Source organism: Microtus oregoni, unplaced genomic scaffold (genome assembly GCF_018167655.1).
Source record: "Microtus oregoni isolate MIOR12 unplaced genomic scaffold, Mior012 000019F_ref0000042, whole genome shotgun sequence".
In the NCBI taxonomy this organism is placed as follows: Eukaryota; Metazoa; Chordata; class Mammalia; order Rodentia; family Cricetidae; genus Microtus; species Microtus oregoni.
The window spans coordinates 35,337,350-35,351,415 of NW_024543078.1; the positions used below are offsets into that span (position 1 = coordinate 35,337,350).

The window sequence follows — 14,066 nt, forward strand, 5'->3', positions numbered from 1 at the left end:
TAATGTTCTTTCTTGTGTATGCATTCATAAAACACACACGTGTGTGTGTGTGTGTGTGTGTGTGTGTGTGTGTGTGTGTGTGTGTGTGATGAAAGCTAGACCTTGCATTGCCAGACAAGTGCTCTACCACAGAGCCATATCCCAAACTCTCTTGCTTTTTCTTTCCTTTCTTTTCTTTTTCTTTTGTTTGTTTGTTTGTTTTTTGAGACAGGGTTTCTCTGTAGCTATGGAGCCTGTCCTGGAACTCAGTCTATAGACCAGTCTGGCCTCAAACTCACAGAGATCCTCCTACCTCTGGCTCCCGAGTACTGAGATTGAAGGTGTATGCCAACACCACCAAGCCTCTCTTGCTTCTTAAAGTAAGCATGTCTTTTAATTGGTGCCCTCTCTTTCTTGCCAGCTAAACCAAGGCTCAGAAGACCCTCTTAAGAGGCCAGTGGTATATGTGAAGGGTGCAGATGCCATCAAGCTGATGAACATTGTCAACAAGCAGAAAGTCGCTCGAGCAAGGATCCAGCACCTCCCTCCTCGAGTGAGTGGTAACTTGTCTGTTGCCTACCGGTCGGTGCCTTCATTTCCTTTGAGCTTTGGCTTTCAGCCATCTTGTCCCTATATCTAGAATGCTGGCATAGTATCTGTTCCTATGGGTTGAGCTCAGCTATAGGACAGGAAAACAGAAATTTTCACTAAATTTCTTTATTTGTAAAAAAAAAAAAATGTAAAAGCTTACAGAAATAGACACTGTATGCTATGAAGTCTCTGGTGTCACTCATCTGCCGTTGCCCCTTTTAGCCTATCCTTCTGAGAGACAAGCTGAAAAAATGAAGGGATGACACATTTAGCACTTGTTTCCCTTTGTCTCTTTCCTGTCATTTGACCTAGAAGAAGAAAAGGCCTATACTTCCTTCTCCAATCGGGTAGATCACTGACTCACAAATACGAATGTTAAGAATTTCTCAGATGTGGGACTGACATTGGTTGGTGATGAGTAGCAGTCAGGCATCACTTCATTGTACTGAAACAGTAGTACTGCCCACTGATACTTGACTGACATCTTCTCCTCAACCTTGGAATCTGGGGCTGATGCCCATATATGTTTTCTTCCCTCTTCACAGTTACTGAACTGTTCCCATGTAGAATGATTCTTCCTCCTGCACCAAGTGTCTGGGTAGCACAGCATCTTACTAGGTTCCTATTCTTACTGGCTAAATGGATATCCGAGGTGTAGCAGCTTCAGATAGCAGAAGTCAGTGTTCTTTGTGTGAAAAAGATAAGAGCTGCCAAGCACATCTCAGTTGGTAGAGGACTTGCCTAGCATCCACAAAGCCCAGCACTACATAAAGTTGCTGTCATGGCACAGCTGTGATTCCAACATTTAGAAGGTGAGTGGTGGTAGGGTTAGAAATTCAGGGTCGCCGGGTGGTGGTGGCGCACGCCTTTAATCCCAGCACTCGGGAGGCAGAGGCAGGCGGATCTCTGTGAGTTCGAGACCAGCCTGGTCTACAAGAGCTAGTTCCAGGACAGGCTCCAAAACCACAGAGAAACCCTGTCTCGAAAAACCAAAAAAAAGAAAGAAAAAAGGAAAGAAAAGAAAGAAAGAAAGAAAGAAAGAGAAAGAAATTAATTCAGGGTCATCTTCAGCTCCATAGCAAGGTAAGACCAGCTTAGGATAAATGCCAACCCCTACCCCACACCAAGAAAAGAAACAAGACGTTTGCAGAACTGACTTGCTGTCTTCATTTTAAAGGAAGAAGGAACTCTTGGGCAAACGTGACTCATTGTAGTGGAAGCTGATTTTTGTGGAAGCACCATACAATTTTCTAAGTTGTTGTAAACCATTAATTATATGCTAAGTAATCACTGTTCCCTCAAAACACAACACTCACTCCTTTGTCTATAACTGTGATTATTTGTGTTTATTCAGAGGGGCTTTTCTCACAAGGTATACCAAACTTTGCGCTGTTTTAATGGGAGACTAAACTTTACAGATGGCTCTCTCGGCTATTAGGAGGTGTGAGGCTACTATAACTCCCCCACCCCCATCCTGGCCACATTAAGGCACTATCACTGTGTTCATATGAGCAGAACCCCACAAGCTTCCTACACACTGAGGGATCCTGTCCTCACTCTTCCACTCCATTTCCTGACCAGGACTGACAGCCCACATGCCCACAATCAGGCCAAAGAGAACATGGCTCATGGCATTTGTGTTCTATTCTAGCAACCCACTGAGTACTTTGACATGGGGATTTTCCTGGCTTTCTTCGTCGTCGTCTCCCTGGTTTGCCTCATTCTCCTTGTCAAAATCAAGCTGAAGCAGCGTCGTAGTCAGGTAACCCCTAAGAGCAACTTGTGAACCCCGTTACTCTGTTGCTGATGAAAGTTAGAGGTCTAGCCAACCTGCTGTTCTTGCTCCCCTTCCTTTCTCAGTGTTCTGGAGAATGCCAGACCTCAAGTGCTGAGCCCTAGTGTTGAGAGGGGCAAGCCTGAAAAGGCCTCTTCATTGGGGGTATTCCAAGCGAGTATTTTGAAGGAAATGTCCAAATAAAATTTTGTTTTGGAACATGAGACCTTTGCTCCTCGGGTAGATTTAGGATTGGGTAGAAATACAGACTGTCAGGTCCCAAGGTCTTGTGATGAAATTTACCTCTGCCAGGCCCTTATGATGACTCTTGATAAACAGGTAGCCATACTAGTACTGCTGCTTACAAGAAAGATCTGCAGGCTGAGGGTGGAGAGAGGAGGGGAAGCAGGAGGATAGACTGAAATGTGTGGCAGTGTGACACCTTGGCGAGAAGGTACCTTGGAGAGTGACAGTCAAAAGAAAAATGGTTTCAGTTGTCAGGAGGTCTGAGGGGCCATCACCAGCAAAAACAGGGATTATTGGCTAGTATTTATCCACTCACACTGTGTCAGATGCTGAGCACTCATCTAAATGCTCATTTCCCTCACCAAAGAGGTATTTGACATTGAGCCTTCTAAAAACCAAAGTCCCACAGAGTTGGCAAGTACCAGAAACAGAGAATTGCCTTTTACCTTGAAGGCAAGACTTTGGAGTAGGGTCACTTGTGAAAAATCCTAGACGAATGTCATGGGCACTCTAAAGGGTCTGTGCAATACAGTGGCAGGATGAGTTTTGAACAGTTTCTCAAGAATCTGTTTGACCTGAGTGAGACTAGTATTTTCTGTCCCAGTGTCCTGAGTGCATTGGCCTGGGGTGTGAATACTACTATTAATATGTACCAACACTGACCATGTTCTTCCTTGCAGAATTCCATGAACAGGTTGGCCGTGCAGGCTCTGGAGAAGATGGAAACCAGAAAGTTCAACTCCAAAAGCAAGGGGCGCCGGGAAGGAAGCTGTGGGGCCCTGGATACACTTAGCAGTGGCTCCACATCTGACTGTGCTATCTGTCTGGAGAAGTACATTGATGGAGAGGTAATGTTAGAGACAGGACCTGTCTTGGGTGGGGAGGGGATATACGGTCCCCAGAGGTGCTGGGGACCACCATGACCAGAGTTCCCTACAACCTTGATTCAATGTCCAGGCTTTTAAAGGTATTTCTCCTAGGACCTGGGAAGACATAATAGTCTATAGATGGTCTACCTAAGTGGGTGACTTTAGAAGTTAATCAGAAGTACATGAATGCCACGCATGGTAGCACGTGGCAATCATTATAGCACTTGAGAGGCTAATCAGAAGAATTGTGAGTTTAAGGTCATGACTCCAACAACAAAACAAAACAAATAAGCAAAAAAGTACATGGTTAGACAGAAAATACGTAGATGCAAGAACAAGTTGTTTGCTTTGCTTTGAAGAAGTGGTTATGTGGTATGTTTACTCGGAAAAAGTCAAGAGATTTGATGCCTTTGTTTTCACTTGTGGCTCTTTATTAAAAGTTGGAATTAAAGTACTAGGAGCAGCATAGACCATTCACCTATAACTACCCATCATTAGCGCTTTGTTACTTTGTGCCTATCTCCAGTTGGACAGGTACACACAAAAGAGTTGGGGTGGGGGTGGTGCAAACTGTTTGAGAGTTCAGGCCTTGGATAGCCCCTCATATATAGATTGCTGGACAGAAGTGTGTTTGCACACAGGCACTTGGAATGGTGCTCTTGCATGGACTGTAGGTACAGACCTAGCCCAGGGTTCCCACCTAGCCCAGGGTCCCCACCTAGCCCAGGGTTCCCACCTAGCCCAGGGTCCCCACCTAGCCCAGGGTTCCAACCTAGCCCAGGGTTCCGACCTAGCCCAGGGTTCCAACCTAGCCCAGGCAGGTTCTTGGTTTGGCAAGTGACTTTATCCAGTGTCTGCATTGATGATCTGAACCAGCATACTAGACGCTCACAAAGGCTACTTAGGTGAGAAGACACAGGCATTCTAAAGCACATTGGTTATTAGTGTGAATATCACTGTGTCAGACTTGTGAGAAAATAAAAGCAAAGCAGCAGGAATAGTCATGATGATACTTGGAAAGCCATCACATTCTGTCATATACTGCTTTCCTCTGAAGCTAGGTGGCCCCAGCAAGTGTTCTTTGTACTTGACCTCCTTCAAAAGTGCCAAGAAGCAACCGTCTGTATATGGTTCAGTGACTCTCAGCCTTCCTAATGCTACAACCCTTTAATATAGTTCCTCATGTGTGGTGACCCCCAACCATAAAATTGTTTTCTTTTTTTTTAATATTTATTTATTTATTTATTATGTATACAGTATACAATATTCTCTCTGTGTGTATGTCTGCAGACCAGAAGAGGGCAGCAGACCTCATTACAGATGGTTGTGAGCCACCATGTGGTTGCTGGGAATTGAACTCATGACCCTTGGAAGAGCAGGCAATGCTCTTAACCACTGAGCCATCTCTCCAGCCCATAAAATTATTTTCGTTGCTCTTTCATAACTGTAATTTTGTTACTGTTATGAGTTGTGATGTAAATATCTGTGTTTTCAGATGGTTTGGTGTGTCGCAACCCGAAGACTGAGAACCACTGCTCTACATCAACATAGATGACCTAGGGTGTTTGTAACTCTCCCTGCAAACCCCATACTCTCTAGCCTGAGGCTTTGAACTTAGGTGTGCCCTCCAACTCCTCGAAAGGAACCCACTTCCTTGCCTTCCTTGTCCTTTAACCCTGAAGACTATGATTAGGCCACGTAAATTGGACAGTTTCAGTTTCCTTCTCCCTATGGGCCCTACTTGAAGGAATGAAACTGGCCCTTAGTTGGAATTAGGGGAGAGAGTACAGTGTTTTAACTTTCCATTCCTATAACAAATAGCCGCATAATAAACATATAAAGAGTAAAAGTTTGTTTGAGCACATAGTTTTTGGACAGTTTGACTGCAAACAAGGAGGCAGCATATCATGACGAAAACATGTGATGGATCGGACTGGAGATACCACAGTGGTTAGGAGCACATGCTTCTCTCGGAGAGGATCCGAGTTCTGTTCCTAAAACCTGTGTTGAGTGATTCATACCTACCTGCAGCTCTAGCTCCAGGGGACTAGTACCCCCTCAGGCAACTACATTCACATACATACACTCAGTACAAACATGTAAGCACGCATTCAAAAAACTAAAAGTAAAAATTAACGCAGTCTTGTGCAGAATGCAGCTGTGCTGCTTTGTATGTCTGCCTGTTTCTGAATTACTCAGAAAAATGTACCTTTTCTTATTCTTTTTCTTTGTTCTTTCTCCATGTATCTGACCTCTGTGCCAGCCTAACTCTAGCAACATGAACTCCCTTTTCTGCTCCATTCTCCTGAGCAACTTCTGAGATACACTGCTTTCCTATCCTGAAAGTTCCCTCTTCATCTCTAATAAAATTTATCATCTGGGGTTGGAGAGATGGCTCAGAAGTTAAGAGCACTGGCTTCTCTTCCAGAGGTCCTGGGTTCAGTTCCTAGCAACCACATAGTGGCTCACAACCATCTTTAATGAGATCTGGTGCCCTCTTCTGGTGTTCAGGTATACATGCAGGCAGAACACTGTATACATAATAGATAGATGGATGGATGGATGGATGGATGGATGGTCATCTAGCTTAAAAATAAATAAATAAACCAGGTATTGGTGGCACACGCCTTTAATCCCAGCACTCAAAAGGCACAGGCAGACAGGTAGGTCTCTGAGTTTCAGGACAGCAGGGCTACACAGAGAAATCCTGTCTTAAAAAAAAAAAAAAACCCTAAAGAAATAAAAAAATAAGTAACTCTTCAGCATTGCTTACCAGAAGGACACAAAAGAGAAGCAGAGGGAAACAAGGTCCCACTAGGCCCTCTCTTTCCTGGTACTGCTCATCTAGGAACACTTAAGATTCATCTTTTAGCAGGAGGGCACCAGCACATTCTGTCACCCATAGGATACATTGGAGGAGGCACATGTGTGAGACTGAAGGCATAAGTCCCTCCCTTCAGTCCATTCTTCATGCTATGTCCCCCTCTTTCCCTTTGCAGGAACTTCGGGTCATCCCCTGTACCCATCGGTTCCACAGGAAGTGTGTGGATCCATGGCTGCTGCAGCACCACACTTGCCCCCACTGTCGGCACAACATCATAGGTAATTGTTGCAGATCTTGGAGGACACTTTCCCTTCAAAGTATGATAAGTGCTTAATGCATGCTGTAGACTCATGAACAAACTGAACCAACACGGCATGGTCTTCTGGATCTGTAGGTGTGTAAGCATTAGGTTTTGAAACTTGGCTGCACAATTCTAAGCAGAGCTTGGCATTAAGGATCACTTTTAGGGGCAGGTGACGAGGCTCAGTAAGAGACTGTTGCCTAGATTGTGCAAAATCACAGGCTACACACACACACACACACACAACACCGCCCAAGAAAATCATCTTGCGTTCAAGTTTGAGTTTCCAATTAAATAGGACACTGGCTGGGTATATGGTATACACATGGTATACCCAGCACTTGGGAAGTAGACGCAGGAGTTCAAGGTCATCTTTAGCTACGTAGCAAGTTGGAGGCCAGGCTCGGGTACATGTCTGAGGAAAGTAGAAAACAACAGACCCTAGCATCCTGGCCTAGCCTCCCTAGGCCAAAAGCCCTGTCTCTTTAACAGATGGCAGTAATGTTGACTGCCCAGGCCTAGACTACAGGGTTGTTTCCAGGGACACAAGGGATGATGAATATGCAGTAACAGTATTTGTTGTTCTACCCCTGTCATCATTACAGGGCAGGGTGGGAGACACTATCTTTGTGTTTTGCTCTCTGTACTCTGTGTGGGGAGACAGGAAAAGAGACAAGTCAGCCTCCGTCAGCTCAGCTGAACTTGAAGACAGCTTACAATGTGGCAGGGTCAAGCATAGACTGCCTGGCACTTGGCTTTACTTGATGCTTCAGGCTCTGACCCATTACCTTGTTTCCTCCTCTTCCAGAACAAAAGGGAAATCCGGGTGCTGTTTGTGTTGAGACCAGCAACCTTACACGTGGTCGTCAGCCAAGAGTGACCCTGCCAGTACATTACCCAGGCCGTGTGCATAGGACCAACGCCATCCCAGCCTACCCTACCAGGACAAGTATGGACTCCCATGGCAATCCTGTCACACTGCTGACCATGGACCGGCATGGGGAGCAGAACCTCTATTCTCCACAGACCCCTACCTATATCCGTGGCTACCCATCCCTGCACCTGGACCACACTCTGGCCCCTCACCGCTGCAGCCTGGAACACCGGGCCTACTCACCAGCCCATCCCTTCCGCAGGCCCAAGTTCAGTGGCCGCAGCTTCTCCAAGGCAGCTTGCTTCTCCCAGTATGAGACCATGTACCAACACTACTACTTCCAGGGTCTCAGCTATCCAGAGCAGGAGGGCCAGCCTATTCCCAGCCTTGCACCCAGGGGTCCATCCCGTGCCTTCCCACCAAATGGTGGCAGTAGCCTGCTCTTCCCCACTGTGGTGCACATGGCCCCTCCCACCCACGTGGAGAGCGGCAGCTCTTCCAGCTTCAGCTGCTACCATGGGCACCGTTCTGTGTGCAGTGGCTATCTGGCAGACTGTCCTGGCAGTGATAGCAGCAGTAACAGCTCTGGTCAGTGCCGCTGCTCTTCCAGTGACTCCGTGGTGGACTGCACAGAAGTCAGCAACCAAGGTGTATATGGGAGCTGTTCCACCTTCCGCAGCTCCCTCAGCAGTGACTATGACCCCTTCATCTACCGCAGCCGGGGGCCTGCTGTACATCTTGAGGGCTCCCCACCACCAGAGGAGCTCCCAGCAGCACACAGTCAAGGTGCTGGGCGGGGTGAGCCTTGGCTAGGCCCTGCCTCTCCCTCAGGGGACCAGCTGTCCACCTGCAGCCTGGAGATGAACTACAGCAGCAACTCCTCGCTGGAACCCAGAGGGCCCAACAGCTCTACCTCAGAAGTGGGGCTCGAGGTTTCTCCTGGGGCTGCCCTGGACCTCAGGAGGACCTGGAAAGGGGGTCCAGAGGGACCATCATGTGCTTGCTGCTTTGATCCCCAGCCCTCTTCCCTGGGCCCTGGGACAGGAGCAGCTTCTGGTGGCAGCACCTTATTCCTGGGTCCCCGGCTCCTTGAAGACTGCAACCCTACAAGTGGGGAGCCACAACCAGGGAGCTCCCAAGGCCTGTATGGCCTTCACTCAGACCATTTTCCCAGGACAGATGGGGTAAAATATGAGGGCCTGCCCTGCTGCTTCTATGAAGAGAAGCAGGTGGCCCACAGTGCTGGCAGGGGCAATGGCTGCTACACTGAAGACTATTCGGTGAGTGTGCAATACACACTCACTGAGGAACCCCCACCCAGCTGCTATGCAGGAGCCCGGGATCTGAGCCAGCGTATCCCCATTATTCCAGAGGATGTAGATTGTGACTTGGGCTTGCCTCAAGACTGTCAAGTGATACATAGCCACAGCCCCTGGGGTGGGATGCTGGGCTTGGACGTCCCCAGACTCCACTGGAGTCTAGGGACAACTCGGGAAGAGGAAAAGGCTCCATGCTACCAAGCTGAGGTGCCACTGCAGCCTGGCTGCTCTCCAGAGGAGGCGGATGCTTCCAGGGCTAGCCTCTCCAGTGCTCCCCAGGACACTCAGGAGTCCCATGCCCTGGCTGCTGAGGCTTCAGGTGAGAGCAGATGATAGTAGGTATTTGTATAGGGGTTCTCTTCTCAGGCCTTTTCTGTTTGGCTTCTTCTGTGACTTGGCTTCTGTACCTGATAGTTTTCAAACGTTGCTTCTTAGCTCCACCCATCCTCAAATCCCATGATGTTGGCATCTCTTCCCTTCAGATACTTCACACCCAATAGGAATCGCAATTTCATCAACTGTTCTGCATCTCCTATGGTCCCCTTAGTCCATCCCTGTGCTTCTTAGCAAAGTCCTCCCGACAGACCTCGCTGTACTTGCCTACTGTCCCATTTGGGTGACCTAAGTCACCATCCTTACACTAGAAACACTGTAATGACTCATTCCCTTTATAAGATGTCCTTTGACAGGGAGGGAGGTTGTTTGGTTGGTTTTTGGTTTGATTTGGTTTGGGTTTGATTTTTGGTTTTTTGAAACAGGGTTTTTCTGTGTAGCCCTGAATGTCCTAGAACTCAACTCTGTAGACCAGAGTGGCCTTGAATTCAGAAGATCTCCCTGCCTCTGCCTCCCAAGTGCTGGGATTAAAGGCATACACATAAGATGTCTTCTAAGTGGAGCTTCTCCCTTTGATCCCTGCAGCATGTCAGGTTCATTTACATCTCTAGACCTCTCTAGATCTCAGCTCAGTGGCCTTCCTTTCCTTATCAGTGTCTCTCTTGCTCCCTCTGCTCTTCCCTAAGTCCTTGTGGGAAGATCTGTGTGATCTGTCTTCCCTGCTTCTTCAGTGCCACTAGGAATTCAGTTTTCTACATTATGATTCCATGACATCTTAGTACTTCCAGAAGACTGTATAGCTAAAAAAGGAAGACCTGTCCCCAGAGACAACTGTGTAGACTTGAGCCCCTCAGGAAAGAAGCCATTGCTATCCCTCCCCCTGCCACTCACATAGTCCACCCACCATTGTGAACTGCCACTTCCAAGAGCCCACCTTACTTGGTACATACTGCCCAAAGCCTGCTGTGCCAGCTCTCCACAACCTTGACTCTTCTCCCTCTCTCTCCCAGGACCAGGATCTGGCCCAGGCATCGGTACGGGAGCTTGAGCTCAGAAGGAACTCTTTTGTAAAAATCGGAAACTGTACGGAGACTTCTAAGTCTGGCTTCCTTCAAAACTAACATATATATTAGTACATAATATATATATTAGTATATTAATATATATATATATATATTAGTTTTGACAAACACAAAAGTGGTAATAAAGAGAGCCCTTCTCAACCCAAAATGTGAGCCTCCTGTGGCATCCCCTTCCCATTAACAAACCAACAGACAAAATCTCTTGAGTCCTTTGTCTCTTTTAATAATGTGTTATTCTGTTTTGTAATGTGTGTTTGGGGTTCTGAGGTGTGTGGGATTGAGTTCTCTTTTTTTTTCTAAGATGTTATATATAAATGTAAAAAGTTATTTAAATATATATTTTAAAGAACCCTAACCACCAACTTTTGATGAAAAAAGATCACTGCTGCATTAAATGAACCACATCATGTGTCGATACTGTTGTCTCCTTGGTGGGACCTCAGGCCTTTGAAAAGCTCAGGGTTACACCTGCCTTATTGAAAATGAACCAGAAACTTGAAGTAAAAAGCTAGTTGATAGGGGTACAAACTCCGAGGAACAATGCAAAGCTGCCTCTCCTTTTTCCCTTTTTTGAAGCAAATCTGGACTTCAGGGCTTCTGGGAAGCTCTACCTCTCTTGCCCAAACCTTGTAGGCAACCATGGAACTGCTAGGAACAGGAGGGAAAGGAGAGGTGTCAAACCATTGTTGCCTATGCCCCAGGTTGTTGGGGAGCATTGTGCCCATTGTCTTCTGTTCCTTTGGGTCATCACCTTTGTCCCAGCAGAATCCAAGACTGACCAGTCCTGTCACTAGGCCCTCTCCTGCATTCTGACCACTGTGGCAAGGAAGAGAAACTCTCCCCTTTACTGTCCAGCTCTCAAGTTCTGTAAAATTGTTCTGGACTTTGTGCCATCAATTGCAGAGGTGATTTGAATGGGGTGTGCAGGACAGACACCCAGGAGGAATGTTGGTTTGTGGCCTTGGTGTCCTATGGGACTGGAGAAACAAGTGCTCCTCTCACCCAGCAGCAGTACACCGCCCCTTGAAAAAAGGCATGCTGGGACACACCTGTGCCCATGGGTCTAGGGGCAGCCACACACCCCCAGCTACTGCCCCCTTTGGTTGCCTTTCTAGTCAATATATACTTGACCCATGGGGGCGTGCACTAAACTTCATTTGAATCAATTTTCCAACCCCAGAAAAAGGCCTCAGGGCTCTTTGGGCCTCTGCCTGGTAACTGCAGTGGCTCACCCCACCAGCAGAGGTCTGCTAGCCTGTCTGCCTGATGCACTATTTATTATGTACTGATTCTCCACGAGACAGACTATCAGATAGTTCAGACCCAAAGGGTAGCCTTTTGTATGTTTTTTCCCGGCCTCTTCTTTTTTAAGGGGAAGGGAGTTTTTTAAACCCAAACCATTTTTTTTTGGTTGTTTTTGTCGTTCTTGTTGTTTTTAAGATGTTTTGTTTTTAAAAGGGAGAGAATTTATTGAAAACTACTTCAGGGATTGTAATCCTTTTTGTCCAATATAGTCCTTTTTCTTAAAAAATGTTTTTCTTTTCCTTAGAGGAAACTAATCGGGTTGGCCCTGTGTCAGTAGCTTTTCTGGTCACTTTTATTCATTCATTTAGCCGATATCTTTTGCCATCGGAAAGAGTTTGGCCTAGTGGATCTGAAAGCTCAGTTACAGAATGGGAACCTTGAAACCTGGGGAAACAGGGACTACCCTATGTTACCAGAGATAGAAATGAGCCCTCTTCCAGTCAGACTCCCAGGAAGTCAATCCAGGGGCCAGACTACACAGTTTGAGACCATCGGAATGCTTTGTTCTTTAGAACCCCGTCTTTAGATGAGGACATTGACTTTTTTCTAGCCAGGATCTGACAGAAAGAAGTCCCCACATCAGGTGATCCAGCCATTCACCCTTTAGGAAGTGGCTTTCATAAAATCTGTTCTTCCGCCCAACTCTGGGGGTCTGTTGCTTGAAGGCTCCTCCTCCAGGCTGTGCTCAGTGCACCTGTTGGTGAGGGTGTGAGAAGGGCCTAAGCTGTTGACATGTGATCGGGGTTGCCTTTATTTCTGGGGCCAGGAGTTGCAGCTGCTAAGAACAAGAGCTTGCATTACTTTGCAGTGGGAATGGGGCACAGCTTTTAACATGAACTGCAAAGCTGCAGCTTCTTACTGTCGAAATGTTTGTTTTTTCAGGTTGTACTTTTTTTTTCCCATTTTTAGTGTCTGCATGTGCATATCTCTCCCTTGGCTGAAACAAACCCCAGAAAGACTTGTCTTTGCCCTGGCTAGAAAACCACTTCTCAATAGTCTTAAGACAGAAAAGAATAGAGAATTTGAATGCCACTGGAAGAAGTCAGATGAACAGGTCCAGCTATCCTCTGAAAGAGTGGCAGTGGTGGGGGACAAGCACTTGTAGTTGTTGTAGTTTGGGGGTAGTAGAAACAAAAGGAAGATTTAGAAGTAATCACCATCTTTGTGTTCCCTCATCAGACCAGAACAAAATCACCTGTCAACTGTCTCATGTCACCATTTCAATAAAAAGAAATTGTGTCTTTGAAGTTCCAAGTACCCTCTTTCGAGGAGGGGGAGGCAGAAATAGATCAGTAGTGTGTGGTAATTGCATAATCATGGACAAGGAGCACCTCACTTTCCCCTGGGAACCTTTGTACCATCTAAGTGTGTGTGATACCTAGTATAAACTTGATACCACCCCTGGGTGTAAAACAGCCATGTCAACTGTAGCAGTCTAGAGCCAGATGAAAAGGAAAGGTTGGGCATTCTGATCCGTGAGATACCTCTTCACAGCTCCTATGGCTCACAGTTCCTCTCCTCCAGGCCCAGGTCATTTTATTAGATTCCATCTTTAGTCCTGTGGTTCAAGCCTGCCCCTGTGTCTTCTGATCTCAAAGTTCACACAGGACTAATGTTTTTTAAATGTGGGTCTATAAAAGAATTAGTTGAAAGTATCATCTTTTAAACTGATCAGCCTTTTTCTGTTCCTTCCATAAACTTTTTGTATTGTTGGTCTAACGAGACACTTTTTTTAAAAAAAATTTCTTCCATAGCACTTAAGACTTTTGTAAAGACTTTGCTGTAAAGGCTTTGTGATAAAATGATCTAAGGGCTCTTTTCAACATTACCATTTGAAAAACTGTTTTTAAAGCTAGAAAACAACTTATGTATATTCTGTATATGTATAGCAACACATTTCATTTATGGAAATATGTTCTCAGAATATTTATTTACTAATATATTTATCTTAAGCCATGTCTTATGTTGAGAGTGTGATATTGTTGAAATAATCATTGAAAATGACTAACAAGACCCTGTAAATACATGATAATTGCACACAGATTTTACATATTTGCAGACCAAAAATGATTTAAAGCAAGTTGTAGTCTTCTATGGTTTTGTAACAAATTGTACAAATGACTGTAAAAAAATACAATTTTATCAAGTATGTGTTACATGTGGTCATTGCTGTGGTCGGCTGAAGTCTAGAGTCTGCTACTTTATACAAGCCAGTGTTCTGAGCACTGTTATTCAGAGACTCCCCGTGAACTTCTGCTTCTGTTAAGAGTCCAAGTTGTGAGGCGTTTCCAGTCATCAGAGTTGGCTAGAGTCTGTGGGCTTTATCCTTGCATAGCAGTGTGTGACAGGAGCCTAAAGCAAGATGACCACAACTTCCAGGCCAGCCTGGACTACAGAGTGCATTCAAGGCTAGCCTGTGCAATTCAATGCAACCCTGTCTCAAAAAAAGTAAATGTGCTCAGTATTCAGCCTAGTGATAGAGTGCCAGCAATCAAGGCTCTAGGTTCAATCCCCCATAGCTGCCTTGCCCTACCCCATATCCTCACCCCCCACACCACCACCCCAAAAA

General features: G+C 46.0%; 1 protein-coding gene across 1 annotated transcript in view; it reads left to right on the top strand.

Moving 5' to 3' along the window:
- Window positions 1–13,634, top strand: part of LOC121459443 (E3 ubiquitin-protein ligase ZNRF3) — a 160,897-nt gene extending 147,263 nt beyond the window's left edge. The window contains exons 4-9 of the mRNA XM_041669221.1: window positions 401–532; window positions 2,222–2,332; window positions 3,271–3,438; window positions 6,459–6,561; window positions 7,393–9,096; window positions 10,121–13,634. Coding sequence (XP_041525155.1) covers window positions 401–532; window positions 2,222–2,332; window positions 3,271–3,438; window positions 6,459–6,561; window positions 7,393–9,096; window positions 10,121–10,158 — 2,256 coding nt within the window. The 3' untranslated portion in view covers window positions 10,159–13,634. The remainder of the gene's footprint in view (window positions 1–400; window positions 533–2,221; window positions 2,333–3,270; window positions 3,439–6,458; window positions 6,562–7,392; window positions 9,097–10,120) is intronic.
- The last annotated feature ends 432 nt before the right edge of the window (window positions 13,635–14,066 follow it).